At 36.9% G+C, this 27,464-nt stretch overlaps 1 protein-coding gene and 1 long non-coding RNA gene across 9 annotated transcripts in view; one reads left to right on the plus strand and one right to left on the minus strand.

Moving 5' to 3' along the window:
* GBE1 (1,4-alpha-glucan branching enzyme 1) overlaps positions 1 to 12,741 on the minus strand; it is a 280,022-nt gene extending 267,281 nt beyond the window's left edge. Inside the window, exon 1 of one of the 3 annotated variants that reach the window (XM_042957137.1) lies at positions 12,502 to 12,740. In XM_042957137.1, the coding sequence (XP_042813071.1) occupies positions 12,502 to 12,635 (134 nt within the window). In that variant the 5' untranslated portion in view covers positions 12,636 to 12,740. Of the gene's footprint in view, positions 1 to 12,501 lie in introns of all 3 variants that reach the window. The other 2 variants (XM_042957135.1, XM_042957136.1) reach the window with 2 other exon arrangements.
* LOC102961944 overlaps positions 10,017 to 27,464 on the plus strand; it is a 285,798-nt gene continuing 268,350 nt past the window's right edge. For 5 of the 6 annotated variants that reach the window (XR_006207806.1, XR_006207804.1, XR_006207803.1 and 2 more), the window contains exons 1-3: positions 12,807 to 13,030; positions 13,960 to 14,083; positions 15,929 to 16,056. This is a non-coding gene — a long non-coding RNA (uncharacterized LOC102961944). Of the gene's footprint in view, positions 12,534 to 12,806; positions 13,031 to 13,959; positions 14,084 to 15,928; positions 16,057 to 27,464 lie in introns of those variants that run through there. The other variant, XR_006207807.1, reaches the window with a different exon arrangement.

The raw sequence follows: 27,464 nt of genomic DNA on the forward strand, positions 1-27,464 counted from the left end.
CATTGTGACATTTAAAAATTAAATAATCTGGTTAACTATTTAGTGTATATGGATCACTTATTTTCAAAAAATTAGAAAATATAACTTAAATATTTATAGAATAAAATTTGGCCCATTACTAACACAGTTTTAAATTGAGTTGGGGTCATGTTGTGCCTTGCTAATCAAAATATCCGTGAAATAGCAGCATCAGCACCTCCTGGGAGCTTCTTAGAAATACAGATCTCAGACTCAATACACATAAAATTATGTATACATAAATTGTAATAATTATTATTGTGATGATGATAATTTATTATCAGTAGAGCTGGCAGAAGTCTCTTCTAGATGTTCAGTGCCTCATATTCATCATAGTGAGTAATCAGTGTAGAATGAACAAATCCTCAAAAGTTCCACTTTACTTTTCTGTTTAAAGATGGGTAAATTTTTAGCTATCTTACTCAAATTTCACAAATTTTGCCAAATAAGCGTACTAATAACTTTCATCTCTCAACATCTAAGCAATTTGTCTCGAAATTGACATGCTCTGATTTCTATTATACTAATAGCACAATGAATCTGACAAACATCAAAGTAAATATTAAGATTGAAATAAACCAAAGGGTAATTTCAGTTAGATAAAAAGTCACTAATCTTAGGAAATATTAACATTACCTTACTTAAGATTTAACATATTCATTCCTAGAAGTAAGAGCATAACAAAATGGTTTTGAAGATTTGCTTATTTAAGTCAAGAAAATAAAATGAATGAAACTTATTTTTAAAAGCAATATTTTTTATAATATTGAACTGAACATTATGTGGTACTGACAGGCAAGTGGGTTCTAAGTATAAGACATGAAATAAGAAGAACCTTAAAAAGTCAAATTAAAATTACAAATTCAGTCTATATGTTTAAGATATAAATTAAGAAATGTTATGGCATAAGAGAAAAAATACGAAAATTAAATATTGAAAAAAATGCAACACAAGATGACAAGTGTCATCATTCATATATTTCAGTGAGACCTAACTAAAACACCAATTTATTTTGCTCAGGTGGCTCTTCAATACAAGTCTGTCAGTTCATGATCTTAAAAAAGAACCAAATATCCATAGGCAATAAAATATACATTTCTGGTTGAAATGCAAAATGGCAAAGATACCATGGAGAGTAGTTTGGCAAGTTCTTATAAAAATACGCATACACGTGCCATATGACCCAGCATTCACGCTCATAGGCATTTCTCTCAGAAAAGTAAAATCCACATGTAAATATTAATACCTTAACTTTATGAAAATATTTTTAATAGCCAAAACTATTGGAAATAATCCATATGTCCTTCAACAGGTGTACACACTATGGAACATACATACCATACTACAACATACATACAGTGGAATACCATTCAGTGACAAAAAGAAACTATGGATCTGTGCAACTTGGGACAGATCTTAAGGGCATTATGCTGAGTGGGGAAAAAAAAAAAAAGCCAATCTCCAAAGATTACAAAGTGTATGGTTTAAGTTTCAAATCATTCTACAAATGAAAAAGGAAATGTTATAGAGATGGAAAACAAACCACTGGTTACCAAAGGTTAGGGATGAGCAGGAAGACAGACAGCATGGGTATAAAAGAACAGGGAGTTCCATTTTGTCCATGGATGGACTAGATCCATATCTTCATAATGAAAGTGTTTACATTAACATGTACTAGTGATAAAATTGCAAAGAAGTGGATACACACAAATAAGTGCATGTAACAAAAAGCTCATGAAATCTGAATGGGGTCTGTAGATTGTATCAATGTTCACTTCCTGGTTTTGTTTGTTTTTAATTTTTATGTTTTATATATTTTTTGAGAACAAGAGAGGCAGAGCACTAGCGGGGGAGGGGCAGAGAGAGAGGGAGACACAGAATCCAAAACAGGCTCCAGGCTCTGAGCCATCAGTACAAAGCCCAGCACAGGGCTCGAATTCACAGACTGTGAGATCAGGACCTGAGCCGAAGTTGGACGCTTAACCGACTGAGCCACACAGGGGCCCCAACTTCCTGGTTTTGATACTGTAATATAGTTATGCAAGAATACTAACACAGGGGCAAGCTTCAGAAAGGAGCCTTCTTTGAACTACTTTGCAACTTCCTATGAGTCTATAATTATTTTAAAATATTTCTTTTTTAAATTCAGTCTAGTACAATTTGCAGTTATCTAAATTCACTCAATTTTTAAATATCCTCTAACCTTTCTTTCCTTTTTTTTTTTTTTTTAGGCTCATTGTTTTTTGCTTGTTTTTCATGTCTTCTAACTTCAAAGGTACTTTGGACCTGCCACAACAAAACTTATTTTAACACCCTTGTTTCTATGTATTTCCTGCTTATATGTTATACTTGTGAGTAGAAATTTACCTAATACCACATGGATAGCATATAGTTTTCAATTACGGGCAACTTAGGGAAGTGAAGCAAAAAGAGTTAGTTTCATTACATTCATATCTCTAGCAAGCACAATTTTAAAGAACAACCATAATATTGCCAACTGAAATGGTCAGGAAAATGAAAGACTCCATGTGTAAACAACAACAACGTACAAATAACAAAAGTATCATCGATTTTTAATGCAGAAATATAAGAGCTGGGAAAAAACATGGAAATTACAAATGAACTCATTTGTGAACTTCCAGAATTCTGAAACAATAACCAGTCCTCTTGAGAGAACACTGTAAAACAATTAAACAATAGTAATTCAGACATTAGTTACTCATGATCTCCAAATAATAGTACAGAAAAATCATAGATACTAGGCCTATAACCTCTTAGGAGAGAAAGTTAATATGACTCTGGACACAGCAATGGTCTTCTATTCTGACAACAAAGAGGAATCACACTCTTCCACAAATCACTCTTTAGTCCTATTACCAAAGACAAAACCCTAACCTTGCCTATGATGATAAAATCCTATATTTATATGAAAAGTCCATGCTAGGTATGTTGTGAAGAACAACAGTAACAAGCTTTCAAAAGAAAAGCATAGGAACGTATAAGATTAAAGCCCCATAAACATGCAAGCCATTGGATAATAAAAGACAATTCATGTTTTAAAGATTGAGCATAAATTGGCATCTTTAACTTTCTTTCTAACCTCACAAATACTATCTTCTCCAAAAGACTTGAAGATATATCAGATCATTTTGTTTGCCATGTTTTAATGTTTATTTATTTATTTTTGAGAGCAAGAGAGTGTGCATGCATGTGCATGAATGGGAGAGGGGCAAAGAGAGAGGGAAAGGGAGAATCCAAAGCAGTCTCCATGCCGTCAGCACAGAGACCCACGCAGGCCTCGATCTCATGATTCATGAGATCATGACCTGAGCCATATCAACAGTCAGACACTTAACTGACTGAGACACCCAGGCACTCCAGTCAGATCATTTTTTCATGAGCCCAAGAATATATATATATATATTATTAGTAATTGATAAACTCATTTCCTCTCAAAATACTCATATTTTTTAAGAGTAAAATATCTGTGAAATTAAAAGGAAAAGATGGTGGTGTTCCCAAGTCTTGAGGCCAGCTGAGAGGGCACCTAATTGGCTCATTTGGGGCCAGACCAGTCAAAAGTCTCTATATTCCCCTAAGAAAATAATCCAGAAAAATACAGATCAGGTTTAGAAAAGTGAAAGCCATGACTCAGGGGTTGGTGATATTGAGGATAGCTGTAGACTTTTCTTGGGAGAAATGAAAACACCTGGGTTCTCTTCAGAGGGTTTTATACACAGATGTGACATTAGGGAACTACAACACAGTCTCATTGGGTCTTTTCATCTTTAGGCAGAAATAGTGTCCTTTTTGGAGCAAAGGACAGAGCTCTGGGATGTTCTGATAGGTGAGGCCAAAGGACTTTTCTCAGGAAGGTGTATAACTAAAAGCCTTGAGTATCTAGGCTCACTTTCAGTCAAGCAAGATCATGGAACAGTTCTGATCAATAATTTGTAAACTGAAAGATGTAGATAAAGTTTATAGGAAAATTAACGTATGCTTGGTTAAAATGGACAGAGTGAGCGGGCATGAACGTGTGGGCCTAGATGCACCCAGCCATCTTCTAAGCATAAGAATATAAAGACTATGTGCTAAAGATAATAGAGCAGAAAGATAAAGGATGGGTCAATGCTAAGGCCCAAACCATTCATCTTCACTTTCTTTGTGAGAAATACAAATTTCTATTTTAATTACGCAGTCTGTGGGATTTTCTGTTAATTGAGAGTATGCTGAGTTTTCTGTTACATAGACCTAAATGCATAACTGGTTTTATTATGTTTCTGTAACAGAGCATGTACCTGTATCATGCAGTTATTCATAATTAAATATAACCTGTGGCTAGTTGTTTATAATTTATGAAAATGAAAATAAATTAGATTGAGGATTGAGTAACATATGATTTCACTGGTAAAAGAAATATTTAATTCTCACTTGATAAATATTTGGAAAACTTCAAGGTTACCTATATAAGAAGTGTATCTGTTACCTATACCAAGAAGTGTACACTTTGTTTCTGATTATTATATTTTAGATTTCAGACCTACAGCACATACCCAGAGACTGTGACTCATTGTAATTTCTGTTCCATGGATCTACCAAGACACCCATGAATATTCCATTTTTCTGTTTTACATATCTCATTGTAAAATCAAACATATTGAAAATAACTGAAATCATCAAACAAAGAGAAAGCACAAGGAAAGATACTGAATTTAAATTTTATTCTTATTAATAGATTATGTTAAGATTCTACTGAAAAATTCTTTCATTTTCAAGCTTTTAAGCTGCTATTATATATATTTTTTTCTCATTTTCAAAGTTATTCCTACGTATCGGTAAACTTGATATGACCATTCTTCCAGCCATCCAGAGTTCAAGAGGAAGAAAATTCCTATAGTTGTTTGATGCCCAAGAATATGAACAGTTAGCAGTCAGATGAAAGAAGAGAAAAGATGGAAAAGGAAGATCAAAAGAAGGGTGATTCTGAGCCTCTGCAGGCTAGCATTTACCTCTCTCTCTAAAGAAAGCTTTATGCTCATTATATCCTGGAATTATCTTGCCTTCAGCTTAAACAGAGAATTGCATTATTTCCTCTCCAAACGAAGGATCAAAGTTTAAACATATTCCTTTCCTTGTATACTAGATTATGATTAAAATTACCGCCTCCTCACCTCATTCACATAATGGCTCTACTGGGAAAAAGAAGGAAGTCCCTAAAGTAAAGATGCCATCCAACAAAATGAAGAGTTGTGGAGAATTTCTGGTCGTATTATTTACCTGATAGTTGATTTCAGGATACAGCATTAAAAAAGCTAACAATAAGATCTTTTGAAAATAATATCCTAGTGAATATTTAAGATGGAAGGCTATTTTGCTTATAATATTATCATCATCAAATAACTATCATTTATTTACAGAGGATCTTTAAAATACTTCTAGTCCTCAAGACACTCCTAGAAGGTAGGTCCCGTCCATATTTTACAGAAAACGAAATTGAGGTTCACAGAGGTTGATTAATTTGCCCTCAGATTCAAAGCTCTTAGGACACATGAGAGTTCAAGTTCAAGCTTCATCTTGCTCTTATACTTTGCAACACATACACAGCAATATTTTTATATACTTTCCCTTTTTACATATTAGGAAACTAAATTTAGAATCTAAATTATTCTAATCATTTAAACATCAGAAAACAATCAGGTTTTACAAGTTAGTCACTATAACTTAAACAGTATCAAATAAGATGCAACATAATTGCATAATAAATTAAGGAATATAGATTGTATAATAATGTATGCTTACTGTGGAGTTTTACCTTTTATTCATGTATTTAGTTCCTGTTACTCTAAACACAAAACAGAAATATGCTGCTTTTGGTTGTTAAACACAAAAGAACCCTGGATTCAAAACCGTGGTAAGCGTCTACTGATGGGTAGACATCATAAGAAGAGAATGTACTCGTTAGTAAAAAATAAACTTACTTTAGAAGGAACTGGTAGCAATTCTCTCCAATGAAAACACTTTCATGTTTTCTTTTAATATATATAAATGTATAATTGAAGTTTAACACATGCTTTCAAATAACAGCAGTATGGTATTCTTATCAGTCTAAAACTACAGCACATTTCACTGGGACTATATTAAAATCTCGCTGACTAACTAGGGCCAGCTTGGTAGGAGCCGAACGGAATCCTCTAAGAAGTTATCACATCAAGAGTCATTTCCCAGGAGGTATTACAGCAGGCACCAGAGCCTACCCAAATGCTCCACCAAGTCATTTTAAGGCACTTTGAAAATGAAAAGAGGTCAAAGCCTCTTGCCCATCGCTGTAGAAAATTCAGGAGTAACTCTGGAGTTAGTATAGATCTCAGCTGCAAAGGGCAAATAAATCTACTAGTACAGAAGAGTGAGCCAGATACATCTTGTAATCTTCAGATTTATCCCTGCCTTCTAGAATCACTGACATTTGACTTTCTTCAGAGCCAATAACTTGGCCAGGCACTGAGAAAAAAGTGCACCATGCAGCTATGATATAAAACTTCTATGCTGTGAGAATCAATTTGGTGTGGCTGCTGATACACAAATACAAAGCACTTTCCAACTCTGATTAGCTACCAATGTAAAAACTAACTTCATTTCTAAGAAAATAGAGATGTTCACTGTAATTGTAATGCTTAGTATACTTGGGGTCACAAAAACCTCTCCTCCCATTCTTAGGCACACAATTTCACATCAGGCTTTCTCAAACTGAATATCCCTTCAGTGATTAAACCTTTAGTCTCTGTGTTGGGGCACCTGGGTGATTCAGTCGGTTAAGCATCTGAGTCTTGATTTTGGCTCAGGTCATGATCTCACAGTTCATGGGATGGAGCCCCAAGATGACAGCGCAGAGCCTGCTTAGGATTCTCTCTCCCTCTCTTTCTGCGCCCCCCACCATCACACGAGCACACACTCTCTCCAAATAAATAAATTGAAAAAAAAAACCAAAAAAACAAAAAAAAACAAAAAACTTTAGTCTTTGTGGAAGTATCTAATTCATAATGATTTTCTTCATTTTCCCCAGTTACCTTTAGCTCTTTACTTGAACATGTATTTCCCCTTTCCCCCAGATTGTCATACATAATCCCCTGGTAACTGCTGCTGCTTCTCTGTTTATCCTAGCATTCCCAACAATTTTTAGCTTAAGGTAAGTTGACTGAGACTCATTGGTATAAAAAAGGGAAAAATATGGGGTGCCTGGGTGGCTCAGTTGGTTAAGCATCCAACTTTGGCTCACAGTTTGTGAGTTCAAGCCCTGCATCGGGCTCTGGGCTGACAGCTCGGAGCCTAGAGCCTTCTTCAGATTCTGTGTCTCCTCTCTCTGTCCCTCCCCTGCTTGCACTCCATCTCTCTCTCTCTCTCACTTTTTCAAAAATAAACATTAAGAATTAAAAAAAAAAAAAAAGAAAAGAAAACGAGAAAAATAAATAGACGCAGAACACATTCATTTAAATTCTATACTGTTTCCTGTAAGTCAAGTATGTTTCTACAGATTGAGAATAGTAAACAAACAAACAAAAAACAATACAGGAAAAGTGCCCACCCAAGGGAGCCAACAATCTAGTGGGGGTACAAAAGAGCAGAAAGACAACTATATTACAGTGGATGAGCATCTTTAAGATGAGGGTGTTCAAGATGGTAGACAAGAAATGAGGCTCCTCACCTAGCCTGGAAAAAGGTGTAAGGATAGGGTGAAGTCAGGGAAGGTATACCTCTAAGCTGTTTCCAGAGGCACATATAGGAGGATATAAGGCAGAAGCAAAGTATGCATAAAACAGAACAAACAGCATGTACAGCTGGAACCATGTCTAGACCAAAACATTTGGCTTCCAACACAGACTATTCTGGACTACCTCAAACTGATATCCTTTATAAACATGTGTTAAAAGATCTATTTAATGGAATAGAGGGTTATATTAATAAAGAATGTATAAAAGGGTTCACTTATTAATTCATTTCCACTAAACTAAAGGAGTCATTTCTGATAAAGATCAAAAACGTTTCTAGTTCTTAATCTCTTTTGCCAATTATTCAGTGATTTTCCTAGACCCCTAACTTCTTGTGAACACACACAAATGAAAATCTTCGACATTAAAAAGGAGTACATGTGTGAAAAAATATCATGTTTTCAATTGATTCCAGTGATATTTTAGTACCCCTTGTGGAATGGCCATCAGACATCTCAGCTGCTTCTCTATCCCTAGGCTCCCTCTGGTAACACAGAACAGAATGAGAAGGAAGGTCCAAAGATGAGGCTCAAAAGGTAGACAGAGACCATATGATTTAGAATCTTGCACATCATGAGAAGTCTGTGTTATACCTTAAAAGCTATGGGGAATTGAAAAAAAAAATTGAAAAAAGGCAAGAACTATAAGGCTATTTTTGTAAACCAGGCTAGAGAGGCTACTACCACCTTGAGTAGGATGATGGCAGTAGGACTGTAGAGTTGGCATATAGTTGAAAAACAGGAGCCATCATTGATTAGACTTGGAGATAAGAAGAAAGAGAAGGTGAGAATTAAGGTTAAGTTTTAAGTCATAGGCTTGAGCAGTTAGTAGATAAGGATACCACACACAGAGACAGGGTATAAGGGACAAACGTTTGGATTGAAAAACCCTAAGTTTGGCTTTAGGCATGTTGAGTTTTACTTCTAGGACATCAAAATGTAGGTATTTATAAATACGACCAAACACTCATATGAGGACTTTAAGACACAGAACAGATGAACTCAAGGGAAGGGAAACAAAAATAATACAAAAACAGGGAGGGAGACAAAACACAAAAGACTCAATATAGAGAACAAACAGAGGGCTACTGGAGGGGTTGTGGGAGGGGGGATGGGCTAACTGGGTAAGAGGCATTAAGGAATCTACTCCTGAAATCATTGTTGCACTATATGCTAACTAATTTGGGTGTAAATTTAAAAAATAATAAAATTAAAAATAAATAAATAAATAAATAAATATGACCGAGAACCAGGAGAGAGACTGGGGGCTGAAGATAGATGTGGGCAGTGTCAGTACATAGATGGAATACATGGATGGAGGAGAATGTTTAAAGAAAGTATATAAAGTAGAAACACATAAAAGGCCCTAGGGAAGAGTCCTGAGAATCTCTTGTGTTAAATAATCAGAAAGAGATAGAGGAAAAACCATCAGATGTAATAGAGGAAAAGCAAAAGATTTTCATGTCTTCAAGAAGTGGCCCAAAATGTCCAATGCTAGAGATAAAGAGGAAAGAGGTATCCGTTAAATTAGCAAAAAGTCATTGTTCATGAACTTGTTGTAAAAGGTTCTAGAAAGAAAGATTAATCCCACCTGCAGTACTACTAACCCATGTAAACTTAAGCCAAACATTTGACCAAATCTTGGGTTCTTCATCTGTAAAACAGGAAAAACAAAATTCTTCCTGCCTCATGGTTTTGTTATCAGGATTAAATTAAAATCTGAAAATACTCTATAAACTTTAAACAGAGAGTATAGATAAGTGTTACTGCAACTGTGTTGATCTTCAAGCTGTTCACAAATGTCATTTTTATGTTTCACACACAAGGCTCAAAAGTCACATTTGACTTACACTGGCCGATCTAATGTATCAGCAGAAATGACCCACTCATAGACAAAAGCTGTAAGAAAAGGTACATAGTTCAACATGTCCCCTACAGCAAACATTATAGAAGCATGTTTCAAAACGAAGACTTCATCATCCTATATTCTTTTTTTTTTTTTTTTTTTTTAATTTTTTTTTTTAACGTTTATTTATTTTTGAGACAGAGAGAGACAGAGCATGAACAGGGGAGGGGCAGAGAGAGAGGGAGACACAGAATCTGAAACAGGCTCCAGGCTCTGAGCTGTCATCACAGAGCCCGACGCGGGGCTCGAACTCACGGACCGTGAGATCATGACCTGAGCCGAAGTCAGACGCTTAACCGACCGAGCCACCCAGGCGCCCCAATCATCCTATATTCTTGAGTGATTGCCGCAAGGAGAGCCTGACTCATGTTAGCATGTAATATTGGCACAATTAAAGGCTATTCTTTAAAACACTAAGATTTTGCAATTACACCACTGCAATTAATTGCAGTATAAATGACAGGTGAAAAAAGCAGGAAAGCCAAGAGGAAAATCCCATCTTAGGAGGTAATCAATGAGACATTATAGGGGCTATCACACACACTAATGAACTAATTTTTATTTCATGTAACAGAGTAATTCACTAATCTTCACACTGGATCCAACATTCTTACAGTTACAGAAAAGGTAAACAAGAACAACAAATGTACATAACAGAATTTCTGATGAAGATACTTTGGTTGAGAAAGGATGAGACAGCCCATCAATGAAAAGAAACTGACTCCCCCATCACCATTCCTAAACACTGTTGTTTGTACCCTAAATTTTCTGCACTCCTCAGTAAGTTCTACTTTGCACTTGAATGTTTGACTGCTTGTATATTTGTGTTAGGCCAAAGACAAAATGCGCCAGTGGGTTATTAGAAATAAACAGAGAATAAAGTAACTAGAAGCAAACTTCATGAGGGAAGGATGTTTTATTCTTCAAATGTTAGCAGTAAAAGTTACTACTGCCAAATGCCAAATGACTATTTGATATGCCTAAATGGAACATGTGTGCTGGAAAATGGCAATTACTCCAAACCAAGACCAGAAGTAGAATCCAGGTCAGAGCGAGGCACAAGGGCCCAGTGGACCAGCCTTTTCACCAAGAATAGTGGTTTGCCCCCACTTTTCTTTATTGTGGCCTTTGTCTCTCTCATTAGTTTTGACAAACCATGAAAGAGCATCATAACTGCTTCAGTCCCAATGGAGTTGAAGTCAATTACATGACAAGGGATGTTTGTCTGCTGTGATCATTTTTTTTTTTTTAAAGGAGGTGGGGGAACAAAAACAAAACATTCCCACAACTCTCTCCTAGAAAGGTCTTAAGTGCCATTTACAAAGCATACAAATAAATTAAGTATCATCATCAATAAATACATCAAAAAAGTCTGACCACCATCTCTTTGCTCTAAAATTTGACTATTTCTAAATCAAATTCAAGTTTGAACTATGAAGATGATGCACTCAGTGACTTTGAAAGTATAAACTGTAAATACTGAAAGCAATTTCACAAGGCTGCATAAGGTTCCAATCATCTGATCAACTGAGCGACAGCTCAAGGTGACTACTTTGAGGAGGGCTCATTCTTTAGGGTATACAAGCTCTGGAATGAGATGTTGTATTGAACTTGGCATCTCTTATTTTTTGTTCATAGGGACTCCTTAAGAAACAGTTGCTGGATTGAATGCAGGTAGTAGGTGACAATGCCAAGTCATGAACCTAAGTGTTTTTTGGGTTTTTTTTCCAAATTCCAAATAAAACCTGTTTCATTACCTCCAACACTGCTTCTTGGCCATAACTAAATGGCTGTTTTCTATTACTTGAAAATTTGACCATGCGTATTCTGTTGCCATGGTAGTTTTTGCCCTGGAGTCTCTCGGCTAAAAGGGCTGAAACCATAAATCACAATGTGCTTATCTCACAAATTAAACTACTATAACTAGTATGACAACTATTTCAATCTTACAAACTATACCTTCGAAGTTGAGCTGCCTACTAGAATTATTATCCCGGCAACTCAATTGTGCTAAACCAATGTACTGTAGGATGTTAGGAGACAAACTGAAGCTAAAGCCCCTAAACGGGCCTCCAGAAGTTTGGCTCTCCTGGCCTTTGTCCCTCTTCGGGGTGGCAATGCCAAACACGGGCAAACTTTGCTGACAAATGTCGCTGTAAGTTTCCTCTTCAATGTGGGCCCACGGAGGGTAAATAAAGTGGCCAAGGTAACGTTTCATCTTCTCTGAAAGGAAATATTAACAAGGAGCAAGAGCTGCCTGAGAGAATCGTGGATATAAAATCACAATATTTGCAATGAAATAAACGAAATTGTAAACGCACGATTACACACGCCGAGTGTTATGCACACGCTAATTCACAGTACAACTCTGTTGAATGGAAAGGTCACAAAACCTGCAGTGGCTTTGCCTCCCTCAGTATCCGCACCTGAGGAAATCACTGCTGGGAGCCAAAGCACGTACTCAGTGGCGCACACCCGCTGATCGAAAGGAAAGGAGAGGGGATGAGGCAAGTTTATTCCGCGCTTCTACGTCTAGTCCGGGGACCAGAGTTGTCATCAACCCACCACTCTGGAAGACACAGGACCCAGCGAAGTCACCCCGACGCCCACCCTACAAAGTGGCTACTCTCCAAGGTCGGGGGCGGGCCAGCGCAGGGCGGGGCGGGGCTGAGAGGCGGGCCCGGAAGGGGGCGGGACCTGCACGCACCCAGCCGAGGGGCGGTTCGACCCCGGAGCCCGCGCTGGGAAGGCAGCCAGTCCCACTCTGAGGAGAGAGGGGGGGAGGGGGAGAGCCCTGAGCGGTGTCAGGCGGTACCTGCGCTGGAAGTCCAGGGCGAAGGGCTTCAGGTACGGGTCGAGCTCCAGAAGTCGGGCTAGTTCCGGCACATCCGCCAGGGCTGCAGCCAGCGCCGCCTCGGAGCACTCGCCCCGAGCCACCGGAGCCGCCATCTTCTGCTGCAGCCCGAGTAGCCGAGCCCGAGTGGGTCGATTGGAACCTGAGCGGGAACTGGAGCTCTAGTTGGGAGGAAGGCGGCGAAGGCGGAGTCGGAGGAAGCTGAGGCGAGCTTCGGAGTCCCGGGGCCCTTTATAGCCGGAGAGAACGGCCGCCTGCCTCCCCTCCCTCCCCCCCCCCCCCGCCCGGCGGGGCGGAGCGGGACCCGTGGCGATTCCGGGACTCTCGTCCGGAGCCGGGGGCGGGGTGGGGGGTGGCGATGAGGTGCCGAGGGACCTCCGCCCGCTCCCGCGGCTAGCACCTGAAGGCCGCAGAGACCTGCCCTTTCCTCCCCAGCCTTTTTCCCCCCCGCGGGACTGAGGCCATCCTGGCAGGCGGGTCCCGAGCCGAGGTAGCTCTGCCTTGCCCTCCCTAACCTCACCCGTATTTGGCTCCAGAGTTAGCCCTCAGCTTTTCTTCCTTTAAGCAACTCCCACTGGCGGCATCCTTTTCAAATATGATGCGTGCTTTTCTTGAAGGCGACCTTCTCAAAGTTCTGAGAATTTCTTGTTAGGGCGGTATTGCAGACAGATAAAAAAAAAAAAAAAAATCACAGTAAGAAAAGGGAACAGTTAGTGTGGACATAGTAATACCTGGGAGGATGTTCACACCACTGCCTAACCAGAACGCCTGTAGATTTTTCCAGTCTCATGAATTAACCAAAAAAGTCCCGATCCTGGAATCATCCCACGAATACTGTGATGTGCTGGGACTATTCTCTGGGTTGCCAATGGCTGAGAATTGAAACCATGTCAAGAACTTTGCCCATTTCCCATACCTCAAAAACAAACAGAAAAGAAAGGAGAAAGGAAAAAAAAAAAAAAAAAAGACCTTTTTGTCTTTGTTCATAATTGCAACAAACGTTTCTCAACGATTGAACTATCCTTGATGAGACAAATAGTATTCTAGAGAAAAACGTTAAATTGGACTTCAGCTGTACCCCTTATTGGTGAAGTGCTTGTGCAAGAAATCTCTTTTCCTCTTGGCTTAAGAATGGGGGACCCTATGTAAACTTCCCCAATGGGAACTTCTGTTTCTCCATACCCGTTAACTGGCTTGTCAACGATTCTGTTTTGAGAACACAATTTTATGTACATCCAGAGAATTGGACCCACCAACCCAGCAGTTTTCAAACTGCTTTGAACCTAGGAACTGGAGAGACTGGAGGATCTCTTTCCCAGTTAACATTTGGGTGTGGAGAATCCTAGGGACTATGGAGAAGGAAGAGTGTGGATCATCACTGGCCTTGAATTTTAAAACATTCAAAACATTTTTGTGCAGGCATTAATAACAGACTTGATGAGAGATAACTAGCAACCGAGGACCTCAGAGTGAAAGAGTGAGGAATCTGACAACCTTTGGAAAGGCATGTCTTAATTTTCCATGAAGACGGCAACATGCAAATGTTAGTAAAATAGAAAACGCTGTAAAACGACACTATAAACTCAGAAGCAGGACACCCAATAGATGCACAAATCTGTATCTCCAATCCTAACCTTTTCTCAGAAATCCAGGTTAATATCACTATCTGCCTACTGAAATTTCCATTTAGCTGGCCAGAAGACCTAAGCCAACTATCTCCAAAATATACCCTAACGCAGTCTTCTCATCCTTTGTTCGGTCACTCTTAACAGGAGCAGCCTCTCCTTTGGACTAACACATCTAACCCATTTCTTCCATGTAACCCACATCTCTTCCATTTTTTGTCCCTTCTAATCCATTCACTAGTGTTTGTCAAGCGTTAAATGTGCATATGAATCGCCTGGGGATGTTGTTAACAGCACTTAGTCTCATTCAGTTCTGGGTGGTGCCTCAGATTCTGCAGTTGTTTCAAGCTCAGAGGTGATGCTGCTGTTCCCGACTGGGGGTGAGGTTTGAGTTGTAAGGCTCTACACAAGAATAAATCAAACAACTTAAACGACATGCTGATTCACTCCGAGTTAAACATAAACTTCTTACCATTCCCTAACTAGGCTTTTTAATCTGGTCCCTATCTTTCCACCACTTTTCTCATCATCTTTTCTCATCTTTTCTGGCTTTACTATTCTGTAGAAATACTGACTTTCCTGGGACTCACTCAGCACTTTGTAGCCTCTGAGACTTTTTATTTGTCCTTCTCTCTGTTGGGAATTCTCTTCATGACTCAGCCAAACATAACTGATTTCTTCCCAGCATTCTTGAGATCTCAGCATAAATGTCCACTCATCTTAAGCCTCTGCTTCCACTAAAACTTCAGTGTCTGTTAGAGCATGTTCTCTCCTACACAACAATTAACAAAACTTAGGTGTTTCTTTTTCTCTTTTATGTATTGGTCTCCCCCTTTAGAATATAAACTCCAAGAGAGCAGATACCTATTCTCTCTTACTCACTATTGAACAAGTATTTAATGAAGTCCCATGTGTCAACCCGTTCAGTTTCCTGGGTGCTGGGATTAAATTGTAAACAAGACGAGTTCCAGTTGTCATAAAGCTCACACGAGGTGGAGTGTTGTGTGCTTGTCAATTAACATATAAGAAATACTTCTCAAAGCCCAAAATGCCCAATAATAATAAATGCACTGTAGAGAATTAAAGTTAAGCAATAATGTCTGCTTTAGTTCTCATGGTAAAGGAGGGCCATTCAGAACTGACATTGAAGCTGAAGTGTGTAATGACGGGGAAGAAGCCATGAGACAAAGAACATTGCCAGTAAAGAGTTTGTGCAATGGGGAATGACTTTAGTCACAGAAAGAGACAATTCTAGTGTACCTGTTACATAGTGAGAAGAATACCAAGAAGTAAGGTGTGAGAGCTAGACAGCTGTTTGATCATATAGGGCCTCTAATTTAAGTATGATAGGATGCTGTTGAAGGGCTTTGAGCAGAAAACTGATTTAATTTGATTTACATTAAAAAAATATTTTCTCTATGGAAAATGGATTACAGGGATAACAAGAATGGAAGCAGAGAGACTATTAGGATACCACTGCAGTGCCTAATTAGATATATATTCCTTTAAATTTATCCATTAAAATGTTCTAAAACTGGATGAGGCAAAGGTTACATAATTCTATAAGTTTACCCAAAAATCATTAAAGTATACACTTAAAACAGGTGAATTTTATGGTGTGAACTGCACTCCGTAAAGCTAGTTTAAAACTTTCTTTTCCGTAAGACTGTAAGAATCTCCTTACAGTGTATATAATAGCTAGCAAGTTTTGGTATCCCAGTCTCCAAACTAATATGCACTTATTTCTGGATTAAATTCTGCAGAGGCAGTAGCCAGCTAAACTGCCCCTCTCCCACCTTGTGAAGCCTTTCAGAGGACCCTGGAGGAACAGATTGTCATTTTGTCTTCAGACTCGTTCACCATCTAACCTCTCTATTTAGACTGCCAAATGGTGAGTGTTCAATGTGATGCTGGTTGTCACTGCCTGAAAATCAGAGTTAGGCAAACAACTTTTTTTCAAGGGCAGTAGGTAATAGTTTTTAGATGATAATGATTTTCAATTACTTTTGTGGTTTTGTCCTTATAAGTTGGGTGAGAATCAGTGTCCTAAAAGTGAAAGGCTCTAACTTTTGTGACACATCCCCTAAGTATCTGGTCCCCTCCATTAGACTTAAACAGGGGCACCTGGGTGGCTCAATCAGTTGAATGTCTGACTTTCAGCTCAGGTCATGATCCCATGCTTCATGAGTTTGAGCCCTGGGTTAAAGCCCTGGGTTGGGCTCTATGCTGTCATCACAGAGCCTGGAGCCTGCTTCAGGTTCTATGTCTCCCTCTCTCTCTCTACCCCTCCCCTGCCCGTGCTCTGTCTCTCTGTCTCTTAAAAGTAATGTATACATAGATATATACATATATACATACATAATATATATGTATATATTAAAAAAAAAGAACCTAAACAATTTTCCTTGGTCTCAGACTTACCCAAGCAAAATGGCAGTTTTTATTTCACTCAAGTTATAGGCTTCCTTTAGGCCTTTATATTATATCTCTAGTGATTATTTTATATATTTGGAATTTTCAGTACTTCTCAACTGTTCCTTATTTGAAAATTTTGCAAACCTTTTAGGCATAAAATCTTGTAAGAAAGGATCAGATACCTGAGTTCATCATACTGGACTTATTCTGAAAGAAGACTATAGTGGTTCTTTACAATAATAACTAATAATAATAACACACTGCTTTCCACAGTCTAGACACTTTTAACCATTATATGGTGGTGGTGGTGGTGGTGGTGTGTGTAAAACCCTTAGTTAACCCTATGATGAAGGTACTTAGAGATGAAGAAAATTGTTTAAGGTAATGCAGCTAGTAAGACTCAGGATTTGAATTCAAATACAGCTTTTACAGTCTGTAGTCAAACAGGATCTGAATCCAGATATACCTTTTGCAGTCTATAATTTTAAGAATTATTTTATCCTGCCTCTCAGAAAGATGAATATGAAGACAAATATGTAGAAGAGTTTTTTTTTTAAAGACTTTAAGACCAAATTAGACAAAATTTAAAACACTGTGCATCTTGCCACTTTACCTGAATGAAACCCAGGTCCCTGGAAAACCTAACTAGTCCACAGTAAAACAAAGAGCTAGGAAATAGGCAAAAAATAAAAAGTCTTTTTACATATAAAATTTAAATCACAAAAGCCCATGGATTACACCCTCATGCAGCTATCATTACTTATTATGGTGCCTTGAATCGTGGCTCCCCAAAATATACGCCCAGGTCCTAATCCCCAGAACCTGTGAAAGTTAAATTATTTGGGAAAAGGGTCTCTGCAGACATAATTAAGCTAAGGATCTTGAGATGAGGAGATCATCCTGGATTATCTACATTATCTGGTTCTTAAATCCAATGACAGTGTCCTTGGAAGAGATCTGCAGAGTAGACACAAGCAGAAAAGGTAAGTGGCCATGAGGGCAGAGATTGGAGTGACACAGACACAAGTCAAAGGTCAGTAGGCTCCAGAAGCTGAAAGAGGCAAAAAATAGATTCTCCCCTAGAGCCTCCAGAGGAAATGTGGCCTTGCTGACAACTTGATTTCAGACTACCCATCTCCAAAACCATTAGAGAATATATTTTTGTTATTTAAATCACATGAGAGAAGAACTGCTTTAGGACATTAATTGGCTTATTTATATACCACCTATTCAACAAAGGAATTCAAGGTGGCTAATAAAAATACTTGCAATAAGTAAAACAATACTTGGAAAAAGCAAAAACAAAAAGAATAGAGAAAATCTATGATATTTGAGTTCAGACCTTAGTTCCCAAGTGCCTAGTAGCAAAAGCAAAACGGGAAAGTTATCAAGTGTTTATAATTCTATAACCTTTGGAGCACCTGGGTGGCTCAGTCAGTTAAGTGTCCATCTTCGGCTCAGGTCATGATCTTGCAGTTCCTGAGTTGGAGCCCTGCATCAGGCTCTGTGCTGACAGCTCAGAGCCTGGAGCCTGCTTCAGATTCTGTGTCTCCTTCTCTCTTTGCCCCTCCCCTTCTCTCTCTCTCTCTCTCTCTCAAATAAATAAACAATAAATTAAAAAAAAAAAAAATTCTATAAGCTCAAAATTGTGCCTTCTAGTTAGAAATGCCTCCATAAGTGATAGGAATTGAGAAACATTTTGAACCATATACTTGGAAACCAATTTTAGATAAATACGAAGGCCTTCCCAGATTTTTTGTGGACAACAGTATGATAAGACAAGGACACAGACTTAAGAGCTAAGCTGCCTGAGTTTGGATCTCAACTCTCCTGCTCACTAATATGTGATCATGGGAAGTCAATCTCTGTGCTTCAGTTTCCATTTCTACAGGGTGGGAATGATAATAGTATTTGCTTTCATATTGAAAGGATTAAATGACTTAATACATATAAGATATTTAAAACTGGACATAGCATATAATAATCACTTAATAAATGGTAACATATTTCTGCACAAGCAATACTATAGCAAAGAAAAGTAATGTTTTTCATATACAATGCTCTCCAATAACCTAGATTAGTACAAAAGTAAGAAAGCGTTAAGATCTTGAAGATAGTTCACACATACAGGGGGAATAAATATTACGTCACTGAAACCTGACTTGGAATGTGATGGACACTAACACTGAGTCGCACTTTTCAAAAGGAAGCCTCTGATCAGAGACCAATATGTTTCATACATAAATGCTGGTAAACAAATGTTTGTGACCTATCCACAAACAAAAAATACAGAAATCGGGAAAACATGTTTAGAAAGTTCAATATCAGTTTGAAAAATATAATCATAAGAAATTGGGCTTTATATTTGGTATTTAATTTTTTTTTTATTTCTTTAGAAAAATATTCTAGTTGTATTGTATGAAGCTTTCAATCCATGACTGATGACAGGGGAAAAACAAGAAAAAAAACTTTCCTTTGATTAGCCTTGTGCTATATACAACCAGAACCATTCTCAGAAAATCCTTTATCTGTGCAAATGCCCCAATGGGTACATACTAGACACTCCCAAATTCTCAGTAAACAAAACAGAACAAAAACAGAATAGGAATTGGAACTGACTTGGAACATTTTAATGAAATTATACTTATTTTACATATTCAAAGTCAAAGCTAAATTATTCAAGTAGAGCCAATCTATTGAAACTGCATTGTAAAATAACCATGCCGAATTATTTAGAGACAAAAGACAAACTGTGAAGTATGAGAAAATTGACTAAAATAGGACCCTGTTATTTTTTTTTAGGTAGAAATGTCTTCAAAGTTGCATAGGTTGAGCCAACTGACAATAAAGAAATAGGCAATGGATGACTCAAAAAACTATAAAAATGTCCATTTACTGTACAAAATAATCTGGGTGCTTTACTACAAACCCAACCATGCTGTATTCTTCAGGACATGAAATTCTAACACTCATATGTTAATTTTTCACACTTTGGACTTTGAATACAGCCAAATTCTGGTCTCAGTTCTATCATTTATGAGCCATATGACCTTGGGCAAGTCACTTTTAGAAACTGTTTCATTTTCTATAATATAGATATAATAAAACTTGTCATTGGGAAGATATGACATTAAAACAATATCAAGACCATGACAAGAAGGGTAGCAGACCAGGGTAACTCAGTTAATTCAGACGGGAGGAGGCAGACTTGTGCTATTGTGGCTGTGTCTAATGAAAGTCAGGGCAGGTAATCTTACCCAACTCTGCCTTCACTCCAATAGGATTTAGTGCAATGCTGTAATTGCCCCCACTTAAAAGACAAAGAGCTCTGATAATTTTGAGGTGAGTGAGTTATAATTATAATGGATTGTAATGCTTTAGAATACTGCTTCTGTTAAAATTGATGACAATCATCTTAAAAATGAACTTCTGCAATATTACATTTCTAAATCCCATATTGCCTATACTTTGTTTTTACTCAAGAGAATTACCTTTAAAACTACACTAATGGAGAAAAAAGGAAGCTAACCTAAATCAAATTCAGAAAATACTGTTTTGACTAGATTCTTGAAGGCCAAAAACAAAAAGAATTGTACATAAACACTATATTCTAGTTGATAAATTTATTTTTCACAGCAGTATGGACTAAGTATTCTAAAGCTACACTGCATGTATACTGCAATTTGTTGAGCAAATAAGTAAATAAATTGTAGATAATGGGAGCCGGATTTCATTCTGTCAGAGATAGAAGTTACAAATAAGCAATGGGGGAAGGGGAAAATAAACCCTGTGGTTCTGAAGTTAAAGTCAGAGATAGTGAAATGAACTCACCTACCCCCTCAAACACACACACACACACACACACACACACACACACACACACACAGATATTTTTAACATGTATACACATGGATTTGTATTACACATATATTTCTTAGCTCTGTCTGCTGAGAGGACATGAAAGCAATAACATCACAGTAACAACAAGCATACCCAGCACCGAGATCTTAGATTCTGAAAACCATTCTCCAACAAAAAGAACCAGGGGTCCTTGGATAAATGGCTGATTCTAGGGCTGGATAGAAAAAAATCCAAGATAAACCTAGAGAATTTAATAGGACCAGAAGGAGTGTTAAAAAGGAGAAGAAAAAGAAGAAAGACGAGGTGGTGGAGGAGGAGGAGGAGGAGACTATGGGATCATGTCAAAAGGGCCCAAGGAGCAGGGTGCCTGGATGGCTCAGTCAATTAAGCATCTTAATTGATCTTAATTAAGCTCAGTCAATTAAGCATCTAATCAGCAATTAAGCCAAAATTCTTGATTTTGGCTTGGGTCAAGATCTCACAGTCATGATCTCATGGTTCACGAAATTGAACCCTGCATCAAGCTCTGCACTGAGCATGGAGCCGCTTAAGATTCTTTCCCTCCCTCTCCCTCTGCCCCACTCCTGCTTGTGCTCTTTCTCTTTCTCTCTCAAAAATATATACATTTAAAAAAAAATTTTAAACAATAAAAGGACACAAACCAATCAGAAAGATTCTCAAATAGTCAAAGCAGGATCCATTGAGCAGCAAAATAAATAATTAGTATTGGACTGTTAGTAGCATAAGCATACCTCATTTTATTGTACTTCACTTTATTACACTTCACAGATACTGCATTCTTTGCAGACTGAAAGTCTGTGGCAATCCTGCATCAAGCTAGTTTATTGGCAACATTTTTCTAACAGCATTTGCTCACTTTGTGGCTCTGTGTCACATTTTGGTAATTCTCACAATATTTCAAACTTTTTTTATGATTAATATATTTGTTATGGTGATCTTTGATCAATGGTCTTTGATGTTACTATTATAATTGTTTTGGGGTGCCATGAACCACACCCATATAAAATGGTGAACTTAACAGATAAATGTGTGTGTTCTGTTTTCTCCATTGACTGGCCATTCCTTATCTGTCTGTCTCTCTTCAGGCCTCTTTATTTCTTGAGACACAACAATATTGAAATTAGGCCAATTAATAGTTCTACAAATGGCCTCTAAGTGTTCAATTGAAAGGAAGAGTCACATGTCTCTCACTTTAAATCAAAAGCTTGAAATGGTTAAGCATAGTAGGGAAGGCATGTCAAAAGCTGAGCTAAGCCAAAAGTTAGGTATCTTGTGCCAAATAGCCAATTTGTGAATGCAAAGAAAAGATTCTTGGAGGAAATGTAAAGTGATACCCCAGTGAACACACAAATGATAAGAAAGTGAAACAAATAGCCTATTGCTTATATGGTGACTGTTTTAGTGGTCTGGATAGATCAAACCAGTCACAGTGTTCCCATAAGCCAAATCCTAATCTAGAGCAAGGTCCTAACTTTCTTTAACATTATAAGAGCTGCAGAGGAAAGCTGCAGAAGGAAAGTTTGAAGCTACCAGAGGCAGGTTCCTGAAGTTTAAGAAAAGGACCTGTTTCCTTAACATCAAAGTACAAGGTGAAGCAGCAAGTGCTAACATAGAAACTGCAACGAATCATCCAGAAGATCCAGGTACAATAATTAATGAAGGTGGCTACAGTAAACAATAGATTTTCAATGTATTGAAAAAGATGCTTCTGGTGGAAAAAGATGCCATCTAGGTCTTTCATAGCTAGAGAGAAGTCAATGCCTGGCTTCATATCTTCAAAGGAGAGGCTGACTTCCTTGTTAGGGAGCTAAATGCAGCTGGTGACTTGAAGTTGAAGCCAATGCTCATTTATCATTGTGAAAATCATAGGGTTCTTAAGAATTATGCTAAGTCTATTGTGATTATGATGTATAAAAGGAAAAACAAAGCTTGGATGACAGCACATCTCTTTATGACATGATTTACTAAATATTTTAAGCCTACTATTGAGACCTATTGCTCAGAAAAAAAAAAAAAAAGAAAAGAAAACTATTCCTCTCAAAATATTACTCCTTATCAACAATGCATCTGGTCATCTAAGAGCTCTGATGGAGATGTACAAGGAGATTAATGTTGATTTCATGCCTGCCAATATAAGATCTATTCATGCTTCCAACCCATGGATTAAGGAGTAATTTTGACTTTCAAATCTTACTATTTAAGAGGTGCATTTTTATAAGGCTATCACTGACATAGATAATGATTCTTCTGATGGATCTGGGAAAAATCAATTGGAAACTTTAGGGAAAGGATTCACCATTCTAAATGCCATTAAGAGCATTTGTGACTCAATGGAAAAGGTCAAAATGTCAGCATTAAAAGAAATTGATGCCAATCTTCATGGATGACTTTGAAGGTTCAAGTCTTCAGTGAAAAGAGGTAATCACAGATGTAGTGGAAATGACAAGAGAATTAGAATTAGAAGTGGAGCCTGAAAATGTGATTGAGTTGCTGCAATCTTATGATAAAACTTGAACAGAAGAGGAATTGCTTCTCATAAATGAACAAAGAAAGTGGTTTCTTCAAATGTAATCTACTCCTGGTGAGATAATTTGAAGATTATTGAAATGACAACAAAGGATTTAGAATATTAAATAATCTTAGTTGATATAGCAATAACAGGGTTTGAGGGTTGACTCCAATTTTACAATAAATTCTATTGTGGGGAAAATGCTATCAAACAACATCAATGCCACAGAGAAATTGTTCATGAAAAAAAGAGTCAATGCTGCAAAATTTGTCTTATATTAGGAAACTGCCACAGCCACCCCAACCTTAAGTAACCACCACCCTGATCAGTCAGTAACCATCAATATCAAAGCAAGACCCACCAACAGTAAAAAGACTACAACTTACTGAAAATTCACATGATGGTTAACACTTTTTAGCAATAAAGTATTTTTGAATTGTCACAGACTTTTTTTAAGCTATAATTCTATTGCACACCTAATAGACTACAGCATAGTGTAAACATAACTTTCATATGCACTGGGAAACCAAAAAATTCAGTGGACTCACTTTATTGTGATATTGCTTTATTGCAGGAACTAAACCTGCAATATCTCTGAGCTATGCCTGTAATAGTATTTATAACTCAAAGACCAAAGTAAATATTCACACGTACATCCTAATATATATAATTTATTGACAAAATAATGAGGGAGAAAGGAAAGTGCTTCCTTCAGAAAAATTCTAAATAATTTATTCTCTCTCCAAGAGGTGGAGCTTAATTTTCTTCCACTGGAATGTGTGCTAGACTTTATTACTTGCTTCAAAATAATAGGCTATGAAAAGAGAAAAACAGGAACTTTACAGTGGAGAAACCTGTCAGATTCCACCTTAAGTGAAAAAAATTGACACCACTGGTGATAAGACATGTTGTGATACAACCCTTGATAGGGTTTGATAAGAAGCACATTTCACTTCTGATATTCTTCCAAAAATTTTTTAGAATTTCTGATAAGTAAATATCAGATAAAACTGAATCAACGATGGTCTACAAAGCACCTGATCAATATTCTTAAAAATTATGAAGGATGTAGGGCACCTGGGTGGCTCAGTTGGTTAAATGCCAGACTTCAACTCAGGTCATGATCTCACAGTTTGTGAGTTCAAGCCTCATGTTGGTCTCTGTGCCGACAGCTAGGAACCTGGAACCTGCTTCAGATTCTGTGTCTCCCTCTCTGTCTCTGCCCCTCCCCTTCTTGCTCTCTGTCTGTCTCTCTCAAAAATAAATAAACATTAAAAAAATATGAAGGATGTGAAGAGGAAGGAAAGACTGTGATACTGTCACCAGCTGAAGAAGGCTAAGGATACATGATGACTGAAAGTTAAGTGGTATCCCAGCTCTCTTGATTCAAACTATACTACAAAGCTATATTAATAAAAACAGTATTGTACTTGCTCAAAAACAGATATGTAGATCAATGGAACAGAATAAAGAGCCCAGAAATAAACCCATGCTATATGATCAACCAATCTATGAAAAAGGAGACAAGAACATACAAAGGGTAAAATACAGTCTCTTCAATAAAGTATATTGGGAAAATTAGACAGCTACATGCCAAAGATTGAAACTAGACCACTTTCTTACACCATGTACAAAAATAAACTCATAATAGATTAGTGAAAGACCTTAATGTAAGACCTGAAACTATAAAAATCCTAGGATGAAACATAGGCAATAGATTCTTTGGCATTTGTCCTGTCAACATTGTTTTGGATATGCCTCCTCAGGCAAGAGGAAAAAAAAAAGAAAACACAAATAAATGGGACTACATCAAACTGAAAAGCTTTACACATTGACAGAAACCATCAACAAAACAAAAAAGACAACCTAATGAATGGGAGAAGATACTTGCAAATGATGTATCTAATAAGGAGTTGTTACTGAAAATATAAAAAGAATTCATACAACTCATTAACAGAAACAGCAGCAGCAGCAACAACAACAATAATGAGCCTGATTAACAAATAGAGGACCTGAATAGACATTTTTCCAAAAAAGACACACAGATGGCCAACAGGAATGTGAAAAGATGTTCCATATCGATAGTCATCAGAGAAACCCAATCAAAACCAAAATGAGATACTACCTCACACATGTCACAATGGCCGTTATCAAAAAGATAAGAAATAATAGGTATTGGTGAGGATGTGGATAAAAGGGAACCCATGTGAACTATTGTGAGAATGTAAATTGGTACAGCCAATATGGAAAACAGTATGGAGATTCCTCAAAAATGTATAGCAATCCAGCAATTCCATTTCTGGGTATTTATCTGAAAAAAAGAAAAGAAAAAGAAAACACTAGTTTGAAAAGATATGTATACACCTATGTTCACTGCAGCATTGTTGACAATAGCCAAGATATGGAAGTAATGTGTGCCCATTGATAGATGAATGGCTAAAGATATTGTGGTATATATATGTGTGGTATATGTATATATATATATATATATATATATATATATATATATATATATACAATTGAATATTACTCAGCCATAAAAATGAATGAAATCTTGCCATTTATGAAAATGTGGTTGGATTTAGAGGCTATTGTGCTAAGTGAAATAACCTAGAGAAAGACAAATAACATATAATTTTGCTTATATGTGTAATCTAGAAAACAAAACAAATATACCAGCAAAACAAAACAGAAACAGATTCATAGATACAGAAAATAAACTAGTGATTGCCAAAGGGGAGATCGGTGGAGGCATGAACAAAATAGGTGAAGGGATTAAGAAGGACAAACTTCTAATTATAAAATAACTTAGTTATAAAATAAATAAGTCGCAGGGATATAATGTACAGCAGAGAGAATATAGTCAATAATTTGCAATAACTTTATGTGGTGTGGCAACAGATAGTAACTAGACCTATAATGATAATCATTTCATAATGTATAAAAATATCATCACTATCTTTTACACCTCAAACTAATGTGATATTATATGTCAATTTAATTCAACTTAAAAATAAAGATTAATGAAAAAAATATATAATTCTGACATATAAAAATTTGTGTTTGACATTAATTAGAAGTTCATACACACATATATATGTACATACATACAGTTAAACTGATATCCCCTGGAATGGATCATGGAATTTAAGAATGTGAAATATTAACAAAATCTACAAGTTAGTTAATAGCATTGTACCAGTGTTAATTTCTTGATTTTAATACATGTGTTTGTATAAGATGTTAGCACTGAGAAACTTTCATGAAGGTATATGATAACTCTTTATACTGTCTTTACAATTTTTCCATAAATCAGAAATTATTCCAAAATAATTCCCCTTTAATCTATAATATCTACATTTCTAAAATCTTAACGTTTGTTAATTTTGGAGAGAAAATACATACAGGTTTCAAAAACTATTGTCCTATTTATTTTTCTGTAATTTTATTTTTTCTAAAAGAAAAATACTGCAATATTAATTTTCCCCCTTTCATTCAATGATATTTAGTGCTTACACAACCTTAGTTAACATTACATAAAAATATATAATAATGTTTTAATAACATCATAGTAAAAATTCTGACTCTAGTGAATTAAGTGTAATGGATTTTTGGAGCCTCTATTAACTCTGAGTTTACAAGACTGCTGCTTAGTTATCTAGTGGCATAGTGTTCTGAGAAATTTAAAGGAACTGCTACAAGTGCCTAATTAATCCTTACAAAGTTGAGATAATCTGATTCATTAAAAGAACAATGTGTGCCTGGTACTGAACTAGAAATTTTTAATTACCATTTTGTACTTTGCTGATAACTTGATCTTCAGTGAAAAAAAGTGACTGTCTCTAGGTGACGTATCAAAAAGTTTAAAGCACAAAACTTCAGGAAATATAAGAAATCTCAGATAAATGACCTAGATTTTCAGAATTTATTTTTCTCATTTTGAAGTCATTTTCCTTACACTGTATGATTCTTAGGGCAATTTTAATAGAACCCCTCTTTCTAACACAAAATTTTCGTAACATTGAGTCACTTAAGCATTGAATACCTTGAAGTTGCTTTCTAATTTAATTCTTCCACTATTTGCTTCCATCTATTTTCTTCTAATGTTAAATGTATCCTATTTTCAAGATTTTCTTTTTTTTTTTTAATTTTTTTTTAACGTTTATTTATTTTTGAGACAGAGAGAGACAGAGCATGAACGGGGGAGGGTTAGAGAGAGGGAGACATAGAATCTGAAACAGGCTCCAGGCTCTGAGCTGTCAGCACAGAGCCCGACGAGGGGATCGAACTCACAGGCTGAGAGATCATGACCTGAGCCGAAGTCGGACGCTTAACCGACTGAGCCACCCAGGCGCCCCAAGATTTTCTTTTTTATTAGCAGTTGTCGTAATCCCTTTTAAACTTGAAAAGACTCACAGTGTTCCAAGATATTACAGTGAAACAAAAGTTAGTTACTTGATATTAGATTTAATACTAGGGATTTTTTTAAACAA

The sequence above is a fragment of the Panthera tigris genome, chromosome C2, assembly GCF_018350195.1.
Source record: "Panthera tigris isolate Pti1 chromosome C2, P.tigris_Pti1_mat1.1, whole genome shotgun sequence".
NCBI classification, from domain to species: Eukaryota; Metazoa; Chordata; class Mammalia; order Carnivora; family Felidae; genus Panthera; species Panthera tigris.